The 11,628-nt window shown below is 37.1% G+C and overlaps 1 protein-coding gene across 1 annotated transcript; it reads right to left on the bottom strand.

The window, feature by feature from the left end:
* Positions 1–243: 243 nt before the first annotated feature.
* Positions 244–7,074, bottom strand: LOC144638599 (uncharacterized). Its single transcript, XM_078497787.1, has 3 exons — positions 6,992–7,074; positions 1,864–5,988; positions 244–1,381 (listed from the first exon to the last, which is right to left on the bottom strand). Exons 2-3 carry the CDS (start codon positions 5,975–5,977, stop codon positions 1,344–1,346), a joined length of 4,152 nt encoding a protein of 1,383 aa, XP_078353913.1. The 5' UTR covers positions 5,978–5,988; positions 6,992–7,074; the 3' UTR covers positions 244–1,343.
* Between the last annotated feature and the right edge of the window lie 4,554 nt (positions 7,075–11,628).

Consider the following 11,628-nt stretch of genomic DNA (forward strand, 5'->3'; position numbering starts at 1 on the left):
ACCGATCAAAAGGCAAGAAATCGGTGTGATTTTCCTACTACTGCGTGTATTTCGAATTAACATTGAACAAAATCTTCTGTAATTATAGAAACTTCCAGCAATTCAACGATAGGTTTCCTGTACATAAAACAAGTTCACGTTTTTATATTTGTTATCATATTTTTTGCTACACTAAATTAAATATTACCCTTAGAACACATACAGTACAATACACGTACGAAGACAGTTGCATTTACTTTCCTTAATTTTTTTTATTTAACCTTGCTTACCCTATGCACAAGATTTGTACGCAGGACACAAAACTATTAAGATACTTGGTTAAATGAGGGATATCAAACTATTCAAAAAACGAAACAATTGCGTTGAAAGGAACTTGATCGCACTTGGACCGAAGTACCTAACTTTTGTGTCAACCCTAATGCAAATACTTGTAGTTTCTGACACTATTTTACTTTCTATTAAACGCCTACTTTCCCTTATCATTCTGTTACTAAGTTTTTTTTCTGGTGCATTTTGTACAAATTTAACAAGACATACTTGTAGAAATTTTGATTTCTCGATTAAGCCGGTTGTAGACTTAAGGCTGGTTTTCTCTGGGTATAGGCACCAGCACAAGAATTAGCATAAGCGTATAACAAGAACGAGCACACTCATTCTTCATATGCTGTTCTGGTGTGAAATGCATAAGCAACATCATAAGCACAGGATACACAACCAATTTTGTTTTTCTTGTGCTTATGCTTATGCCACTTTAGGACAGTATAAAAAAATGACTGTGTTCGTTCATCTTATGCGCTTTTGCTTATCCTTGTGCTTGTGCTTGTTTCAAGAGAAAACCGGCCATTACATGTTTCCTTGTAACAAAAATAAGGAGCACTTGATCTCGTCATCCAAAATTCTTGATGCCGAATGTCTTACGTACTAAGGGCTTTCTCGCTCAAACTAGTAATTATTTGAGTCCTATACGCTCCCTCGAAGAGCTTCTACAATGCTAAGTAATTAAATAATATAAAAAAATTATTCACAAATTATAGCCACAAGCATATTACAGGAAATCTAACAGTACGTGACAAATTTTTAACTATTCCTTCGCTTAAAAAAATTGTCTTCTATAAAAACTGTCGAATGCTTGACAGAGAACGGCTGTCTTATTGCGTTATAAAGTAAATATTTAACAAAATGTTAACGTTCTACGTGTAATATTTCGACAGATAATCCTCCTCCTTGAGAATGTTTTTTTTTTTTACAAAGAAAGCTACTGAGAGCTACTGGTCAAGTTATGCCATTATTTAAAACTCATCGCTACCGCGAAAATAGTCACTTGAGGTGATTGGATCTCTTACTCATCTGGTGTTTTCATCTTTCCGTGCAACCAAAAAACCTGAAAGATAGAACAGACAAATAAACACAAAATGTATAACCATTAACTAACCTTCAATCTGATCATTTGCTAATAGCAAACGCAGTTAAATCATTCCGTTATAAAAGATATTACCAAGAATAAGTTACATTATTTGTTCATGTAGTAAAACACATACGTCTCACGATAAGAAAACCATTGTCTTTCTTCTTTTTTTGGAAAAATGGTGTACGTTGAATTACAGGTTAAGACTATTATGGTATATATTCTTAACAGGCACAGTGGTAGCCCAACGAAATCCGATTTGGAAAACCATACAACAAACTTTAAAACTAAAAGAAAATTTGATGGCAGTGAAGGACCTGATCGATTTTATATCAGAAAAAATTGCTACAACTAGTAAAACAAATGTCTATGCAGACCTTACGACTGTAAGTAACCTCATGTAGAAAGTATCGACCCTTTGAAAAATTGTTAGATTGTAAATTATCTAGAAAACTTACCTTGGTTTTCGAAATCGAATGTCACGTTATCTCCAATTAGTATAAAAGGTGCCCAGTCGCTCACGTGAGAATAGCCGTTACATCTCATCCACTTCATGGCCTCGTGAAGAGATTCACTGGTACTTTTTCCCATGACAAGGTGTTTGTAGAAACGACTCATCAACCGCTCTGTTGCACCGTCTTCTAGGGGCCACAGTGCAACCAACACTGAGCGTGCACCAGATCCTAAGAATGCCCGAGCAATTCCGACAGCTCCCTCGGCTCTGATGCGTCCACGAGCGCTGTGACAACAGCTAAGTACTACCAGTTTAGCTCGAAGTTGAACTTTTGAAATGTCAGCCATTGTCAATAAGTAGTCTTCTTCTCGAGGTGTCCAGTTGGGAACACGATCAGCCGGTGCAAGGGCAATTTCTCCTTTCTCTGCGTCACCGTGTGCAGCAATATGTATCAGACTTACTGCATTTATCATTTCGAGTACTGCCTGCTTAGTTGCTTCTTGTCCTAGCAAAGGCTTAACTCCCAGCATTTTTCCTACCATCTTGGCTTCGTTTTCTGCACACGGTAGTCGCGAAATGGTCGTAAGAAGTCGTTTGAAACGGACCTCACCAACCTCAGGATTCCCCACTATCAGTGCGCCAGTCTGACTGTGATAATCTGCAGGACTGTCATGAATGAGCTGGAGAGTCGTCAAAGAAGGAATGATGCGGATTCTGAAAGTCTCTGATAAACACTTCTCCTTTTTATCAGGTAACGCGGCAAAGGGAATGTTGTATAGAGAACGATCAGGAACAATGATGATTTCTTGACCGTCAAGTAGGTCCACCACAGGAGCGATGATCAGTTTGTAACAAAGAGGAAGATTCATCTTGGGTCCAGGATTTTCTATATCTTCCAATCCAAATCTCAAACCTTTATGACTGCCTTCCTCGCATGATTCGGATTCTGCTTGTAAACAATCTAAAGATCGGTCTTCACAAAGCTCCTTTGGTGAAATGCCAAAACCTCTAAAGTTTTTGCTAGCAAAAAATTCGTCTAAATTTCCTTTTAATCCTTCTTGAGCAATTAGTTCCTTTCCTTGTATCCATCGAAAATGTGTGACTCCACTTGCTTTGACAATCCACAAAAACATCCTGTAACAAAAATAAGACACGTACAAACAAGTACAGTTCCTTTCGTTGTCCATGACCTGTTCAATACCAGCCCACGTTTGAGGATCAGTTGAGATTTGCTTCTCTGCAGAGTATTGAGCTGACATTAAATCTGCTAGAGCACTGGCCCGGCCAAGCTCAGTAACATACAGAGCTTCATTTGGATTTCCCGCTTCACAAAGCAATGCACTGAGTTGCCGGTAGGAACGAATATGGCGATCGCCGAAAGATATTTTAAACTGATCGTTGTCTCGGAGAAAAAAGCGCAGTTCCTCGCATTTTTTAATAGCTGACTGGAAATACGAGATAGCTTCCTGGATCTTTCCTTCTATTAATCTAACACGTGCAAGTCTACATAGCGATAGTAACTGTCCCTCGACATCTCCAATCTCTTCGCTTATTGCATGTCCCTTTTTAAGATATTCTTCCGCCTTGTCATATTCACCAAGTTTGCAAAACAAAGTTCCTAAAGTTAAGCAACTGTAAGCCTCTCCTGCCCTGTCTCCAATTTCTTTACTAATCGCAAGTGATTTGTCGTAGTACTCTTTAGCCTCGACATCTCTACGAACAGATGCACAAACATTTCCTTGAATTCTGTAATAGCTCGCCTCTTCTTTCCTGGCTCCAATTCGGGTTGCGATCAATAATCCTTTCCGATAATTTTTGTTGGCTTCGGCATATTTACCAACAAAGAGAAATAAAGATGCGACGTTTCGGAAAGACGAAACTACTCCGCTTCTGTCACCAATTTTTCTATGGATTGCAAGTGCTTTATCGACATGTTCTCTAGCCTTCTCATATTCGCCAACTGATCCATACACAGTTCCAAGGCTTTCGTAACAGGTGGCTTCTCCATGTCTGTCTCCAATCTCTTTTCGGATAGGCAGTGCTTTCTCGAGATGTTCTCTAGCCTTCTCATATTCGCCAACTGATCCATACACTTTTCCAAGGTTTAAGTAACAGTTGGCTTGTCCATATCTGTCACCAATCTCTTTTAGTAAAGCCAGTGCTTTTTCGAAATGTTCCCTAGCCTTCTCATATTCGCCAACTGATTGATACACAGTTCCAAGGTTTAAGTAACAGGTGGCTTCTCCATATCTGTCACCAATCTCTTTTAGGGTGGCCAGTGCTTTCTCGTGATGTTCTCTAGCCTTCTCATATTCTCCAACTGATTGATACACAGTTCCAAGGTTTCCGTAACACCTGGCTTCTCCATGTCTGTCATCAATCTCTTTTAGGATAGGCAGTACTTTCTCTTGATGTTCTCTAGCCTTCTCGTATTCGCCAACTGATCCATACACAGTTCCAAGGTTTCCGTAACAAGTGGCTTCTCCATGTCTGTCACCAATCTCTTTCAGGATAGCCATTGCTTCCTCGTAATGTTCTCTAGCTTTCTCATATTCGCCAACTGATCGATACACAGTTCCAAGGCTTCCGTAACAAGTGGCTTCTCTATTTCTGTCACCAATCTCTTTTAGGATAGCCAGTTCTTCCTCGTAATGTTCCCTAGCTTTCTCATATTCGCCAACTGATCGATACACAATTCCAAGGTTTTCGTAACAGGTGGCTTCTCCATTTTTGTCACCAATCTCTTTTTTGATCGCAAGTGCTTTCTCTTGATTTTGTATAGCCTTCTCATATTCTCCAACTGATTGATGCACAGTTCCAAGGTTTATGTAACAGCTGGCTTCGCCATATCTGTCACCAATCTCTTTTAAGATAGGCAGTGCTTTCTCGTGATGTTCTCTAGCCTTCTCATATTCGCCAACTGATTGATACACAGTTCCAAGGTTTACGTAACAGGCGGCTTCTCCATTTCTGTCACCAATCTCTTTTAGCATAGCCAGTGCTTTTTGGTAATGTTTTCTAGCCTTCTCATATTCGCCAACTGATTGATACACATTTCCAAGGTTCAAGTAACAGTTGGCTTCACCATTTCTGTCCCCAATCTCTTTTAGGATAGCTAGTGCTTTCTCCTGATGTTCTCTAGCCTTCTCATATTCGCCAACTGATTGATACACATTTCCAAGGTTCAAGTAACATTTGGCTTCTCCACGTCTGTCACCAATCTCTTTCAGGATAGGCAGTGCTTTCTCGAGATGTTTTCTAGCCTTCTCGTATTCGCCAACTGAGTGATACACAGTTCCAAGGTTTACGTAACAGCTAGCTTCTCCATGTCTGTCACCAATCTCTTTTAGGATAGCCAGTGCTTTCCCGTGATGTTCTCTAGCCTTCTCATATTCGCCAACTGATCGATACACAGTTCCAAGGTTCAAGTAACAGCTGGCTTCTCCATGTCTGTCAACAATCTCTTTTAGGATCGCAAGTGCTTTCTCGTAATGTTCTCTAGCCTTCTCATATTCTCCAAATGATTGATACACAGTTCCAAGGTTTAAGTAGCAGGTGGCTTCTGGAGCCAGGTGGTCCCTGGAGGCCTCTCCATTTCTGTCGCCTATTTCCTTGAAGATCGCAAGTGCTTTATCGTAATGTTCTTTTGCCTTTCGAAATTCGCCAACTGATTGATAGACTGTTCCAATCTCACAGTAACATGCTGCTTCATGTTTTCTGTTTCCAACGTCTTTACTGATTAGGAGCGCTTTCTCATAGAGTTCTTTTGCTTCTATGTATTTACTTTGGCTACAATACATTTGTCCTAATTCTATGCTTAGCTCACATTCTTCGTGTCTTTCACCACATTCACGGCAAATGTGAAGAATTTTTTCTACACATTTAATTGAATTTGCGTTATCATCGATAAGGTCATACGACTTCCTCATTGTAAAGGTTATCTTCCTGAAGAACCATTTGGCTATTTTCTCGTCTTTTATGCTCGCTTTGTTTTTCAAGATGAACAAGCATTCCTTGCATAACTCGATGGCCTTTAGTACCCGACTTGTGTTAAGAAGGAAGTAGGCAACAATTAGGCCGATAGAGATGGCTTGTAGAACTTCGTCTGTGTTGTTCATGTCAAACACTTCTGTCAGAGTAAAAAGGGAATAAAAATGGAAACAATTTTGGAAACAAATTTGGCATGAAGCCTGCAGTTTATGCATTTGTAGCTGATTGAAAAAAAAAATCGTTAATCTCACTATCTATTACTATTTACCACCTTTTATGGCAAACTGCATCGGATTTAATTAAACTATTGCTGTTTCAGGGAGTTCTTGACATAGCTTAGAAATGGCAAAAAGGACTGAAATCTAAACGTTTGCAGTCAAAACTGCTCTCAGCAAGTAGCTTACAAGTGCTGTCTGCTGGAATGAAAATGGAAGTTTTGAGAAATGAAGGGCTTTAAATAGCTATTCTCACCTTCCAAGATCTATTCTTAGAATAAAGCGCTTAAATACTAAGTTACCAGGACCAGACAAAAAGTATTCACCTCTTATAAGTTTGAGTTATACTGAGTCTTTCGCTACAGTAGAAAAATTCATCCTAAAACCTGGATGATGGTTTAACATTCCAAGATAAGTCAAAACAAAGAATTACCTGACTTTTTTGTGTTTTCGCTGCATATTTTAAATTAAATTTTGTCTTAAACGTGCAAGTGTAGCGTTCTAAGAATCCTACTAGTACTAAAATCCGACCGGGAATTTTCTGTTTTCTTCCTTGCATCAGCATTTGATTTCGACTAGAATCCTTTTTAAACACAGTAAGATTGGCAACTGAATGAGTAGTAAAAATATGATAAATTATGTAACTTTTTTAACATGTGGCTATCCGGACTTGCATATATATGGCAGTAGATATAGCAACGTTTGACATGCTATCATCATCCAAATCCTCTAAGGTAATTGTTTTAGATAAAGTGAAATAGAGCTGTGCTTTATTGAAAGAAATCGTTCGTATGATTTGCGTACAGGGTAAATATTTTTTTTTTACTACAAAGCTAAATCATCTTGTTGAAAAATAACCAATTGTAAACTTAAGAGCCGTGTCCCCTGCCTGAGTGTAAATCAAAATGAAATCAAGATTGTACTCACGACTCCTCTTTCGCTTGGTAGAATCAATACAAACAGCGACAGCCTCTTTGTCTATAGGATAGCAGAAAAATCACCAAAGGTTTATTCAAGACATATGGATACCTTTAATAATTCAATTCTTTAATCTGTAACTCCATGAGAATATCAAGACGAACAAAACTCAGATTTACAAAGGAAGATAAAATTATAAAATTTAAAGCCACGGGTGAAGATAAAATCAAAAACTGAGTAAACGATTTCACAGACGAATTTTAACACGCAATTTTAACTGAAAACTGCAAGTCACAGACTTAAAAAAACTCACAAAACTGAAAGTCACAGGCGACGATAAACGCACAAACCTCGACGAATATAACACGAAATACTGAAAGCCACAGACGAATATAAACCAAAAAAATTACAAGTCACAAACGTCAAGATTAATGTACGAAACTGAAAGTCACAGACGAAGATAAACGTACAAAATGAAGTCAAGATAAACGTGCAAAACTGAAAGTCACAGACGAAACCTCGACAAAGATAACACGAAATACTGAAAGGCACAGACAAAGAAAAACACAAATACAAAGTCACAGACGAAGATAAACGCACAAAAAAGAATGTTTCAAGATTGACAATCTCGGACTCAGATGGAAGTGCAAACGTTTAACGGAAAGCCACAAACGAGAAAAAAAAAAGAAAAACTACAGACGAGGTTCGACACACAAAACCGAAAGTCCCCAGAGATTTCCACCTAAAGTGTACGTTTCTGCACCAAACATTTAAACTGTTCCTTCGTCGATTTTGTACAATCCTATCTTACGTCAGATAAGAATAAAGACGTTTCTTCGCTAAACTTACTATACCAACTGTTATCTGGGATGTGCAAACAAGAGAATGAAATCCAACTCAATCTCGTTTAGTAACAGCCTAACAGCGGTCTTCCATTAATACGGACAATGATCTATCATACTTTTTAAAATTTCTCACAGGCACAAGAAAAAAAATATTAAACGATATGATCGAATTTACAATATCTTATAAATCATCTCGCTTAAACTAACTATTCTTACCGTTATTTTGAGGCGTCAAAAACAAAAAGAAATCCAACACAATCTGGCCAACAACTAACTACTAACAGCGATATTCCCTAAAGAAGGACAATCACTCATTAGTGCTTTGCACGGTATAAGCTGAATACCAGAAAACGGTTGACCGTAAATGAGCTTATCTCACTTTTTCTACTCTGAATTTGTTTGTAGTATTTCTACGTTTACACACACTCACCAAAGAGTTTCAGGAGTTCTTTCGCTCTTCTAAGTGCAAATCAAAGCGGGGTTGTACTCTCCGCTTCTCCAGATCACTATGTAAAAATAAAACAAAAGAGGCAGCGTCAATTTACAGCAGGATATTTGCCTGCAAAATTTGGCACCGGTTTATTGATATTTTCTAAGTTCATCCATGGCTATGTTTTAACCTCTAACATCATACTGACAGTATACTGGTGTTAAACTAACAGTTGAATTAAGTTTGCCTTGCCTACAAAATCTAAATCCCCTATACCTTTTTGTTTTTATTGAGAGACAAAGGTAAATGCTAAGGACAACTCAAATACTACACGAATATTCTTTGCATTGTTACTATTACTTTAAATTCTAATATTTTGTCAATCCATTGTATTTGACGATCTGCAAGATTCATCGAAACATGTCCTCGAAACTTAAAAAATTGTTGTAACTGGAAGATCCAGAAGATCTATGGAAATACTGATGTCTACAAAACTAAAAATAACAGCGTCGTTTCATTTTTAAAAATGTTACAAGTTGTCAAAACACCACGGTTTTCCGATTCGTTTGCCTTAAAAAGTGAAATATTTAGAAAGCTGGCGAAATGTCGCTTTATGATGCAAAATTATTTGCAATCAAAGTCGCTCAATTGATTACCATTTAATATATATTTTATTATAAAGTCCAACCATTTGTTGAAATCAACAAATAACATACTCAACTATTGTTTCGTAGAAAAAATAGACCAAGGAAAGTCAATTCAAGGTTGTACTCACCACTTTCCTTTTACAGTGTGGAAAAATTAGAAAAGCAACAGCACTTCATTTTATAACAGGAACGAAACTGACCGAACTGAACGAACTGAAAGATAACAGGAAATCGTCAGATCGAGGCTTGCTTACGAATATTTAGGCCGAGTTTTAACCTCTAACATCATGCTACTAAACTGAAACACGGATAGCTTAAGTTGTTCCAATCTTAAATCAAAATAAACAAATATATTCAAAGCAACCTTATTTAAAAAATTCTTACACATAGCAGGTAGCATTGACAGACAAATTAAGGGGGGCAAGCCAGAAAAAAAGAAATACTTCAAATCGTGGTTCAGTAAAAATAAAAATATATAGAGGATATTACATGGTTGCGCGGAGATATGAAATTTATCTTCGAGTGTTCAAATGGATTTGAACACGAGAAGATAAACTTCATATCTCCAAGCAACCATGTAATATTCTGTTTATTATATAAACCTACTACTTACGATGTTTTTGACGATTTTCCGAAGATTTCCGAAGATTTTCAAAATGTTGTCCGAAGGTCGTACAAATGTTTCCGAACATTTTCCGAACTTTTCCGAAAATTTCCGAAGATATCCGAAGATTTCCGAGGAAGATGCGAGGATGTTTCGACTTAATATCGATTTTCTTTGGCTCATTAAGCATTGAAACAGGGCAAACTTGCCATAAAATGTTCCGAAATCGATATCTTTACATGTGAAAATAACATTTTATTTTCACGTGTGAAGATATGATTTTTTCGTGCGAAAGATTTCCTGGTATTTCACTGATGTTTATATAATAAAGTACAATACAAAACCATATTGTTCACAAGATATACTTCTTACTAAATAAAGTAATTCTTACGATAGTTTGTGAAACAAATACATAAGATGGAAGATTTTAACATAGTCGTCATGATATCAAGGAGCGTTCTTCTTTAAATTAACAGTTGATAATAAAGACGTTTAATCCCTTATTCAGTATTTCTACCTTAATCAAAACTATAACAAAATTTTCGATCGGTGATTGGTTATCAGCAGCCCGATTTGAGCACTAATAGGACAGTGTACGCGTCATGCTTGTAATTGGACAGTGTAATAGGACAGTTTACGCGTCATGCCTGTGTAATTGGACAGTACGCGTCATTTTGCGCGCGCTGTTGTTGTGCATTTTGTTGAGTAAACTGTTATGTTTTTCAGTTTTTATAAAAACGTTAAACCATTTGACTAAAGGTTAGTTTGTTTCTCAAATTTTGTCATAGTTTTGATTAATTGGTAACAGGACTTCGTGTCGTCCAATTCTGTCTGTAATCATACTCGTGATTAAACAAATCGGACTTCCGCTTCGCGGTCGTCCGATTTTGTTTATCACTCGTATGATTACAGACCGAATTGGACTCCACTCAGTCCTATTACCATTATGTATTAAAAGTCAACTCAAAAAGAATGCTTCGTTCAGCTCAGAGGTAATACTATATATCTACTAGTTTTGCTGTAGCTTTACAATTACTTTACCATTATTTTTTCTATAAAATGTATGGTAAGGTTTACCAGGCCTAGAATCTCAACGAATTAAAAATTTTAAATTTGTCGAGTATTACTTTTGACACTTATAGTTTTTTATAGTTCAAATACTCCTGTCCTTTTTGCGATGACAAATTATTTTAAAGAAAAAAAACCAGGCAGTTCTTTCGATCAAATCCTGGGTAAAACTAACTGTACTTACCGTTCTAGAAGTCCGAATCCAAATAAAATGTAAATTAATCTTTATCAGCTAAAAGCAGATCTCCTTCAAAATAACAATGATGAAATGATGACTACACTTTTGAGCCATGGGTTGAGCTTTCTGTTTCGACTGGTTTTTCGTTATTTACTATACAAGTCAGTAATTCTACAGTAAAATTTCCATTACAGCGGCTATCCATTTGCACTTCCCTTCAGCCAATGCCTTATCACATTGAACATTACTTATCTTGCACAGTTCAGCCAGGTTTGAGCACAATGTGTTATTTCTGCGCATAATAGTATCTGTCATTGCTACACAATGTGCACATTTCGTTTTCCTGGTGTTTCAGTTTTCATTCGGAATACTTCTCAAAGAGCATGAATTCAGCTACATGTTGTTCTCTCACGGCGAGTGAAGTTTTAGGAGGTTTAAGAAAGGAAAGGAGAAAGAAAATTGTTTTTGAAACACCACCAGACAGTTGACCCCCGTGCAAGAGCACTCCAGGTTGTCTGGGGACTTTTTTTTGGTGTCCATTTACTAATTTTTAACTTCAAATTTTAATTATAAATCACACTAAATTTCAATATTTCTTATTTCTCAAACGATCTCTTCCCAAAAATCCCCAAAATTCACCAAAAAAATTCACAAAACACCGAAAAACACAGATTTGTGAAATGAGCAGAGTTTGTGGATTGCTTGAAACGCTAATGTGATATTCGCATTAAACCCACATTAAACGGTGAAAAAACGGATTTCACGTGAGCCCCAGCCTTAATATACTGTATCTCCACATATGTGGCTCGAAACATTTTTTCGTCTCGAGTTGTACACAGGTTTATAAAAATCATATTTCTAGAATAACAAGTCA

The sequence above is a fragment of the Oculina patagonica genome, chromosome 14, assembly GCF_052425735.1.
Source record: "Oculina patagonica isolate OP01 chromosome 14, crgOcupat, whole genome shotgun sequence".
Lineage (NCBI taxonomy): Eukaryota > Metazoa > Cnidaria > Anthozoa > Scleractinia > Oculinidae > Oculina > Oculina patagonica.

Bases quoted from the DNA above. Each gene is read 5' to 3' on its own strand.
- LOC144638599 (XM_078497787.1), bottom strand. From the start codon at position 5,977: ATGAACAACACAGACGAAGTTCTACAAGCCATCTCTATCGGCCTAATT. The intron at 1,382-1,863 runs GTAAGTTTTCTA...TCTATCTTTCAG, and splicing joins ATTCGATTTCGAAAACCAAG to GTTTTTTGGTTGCACGGAAA.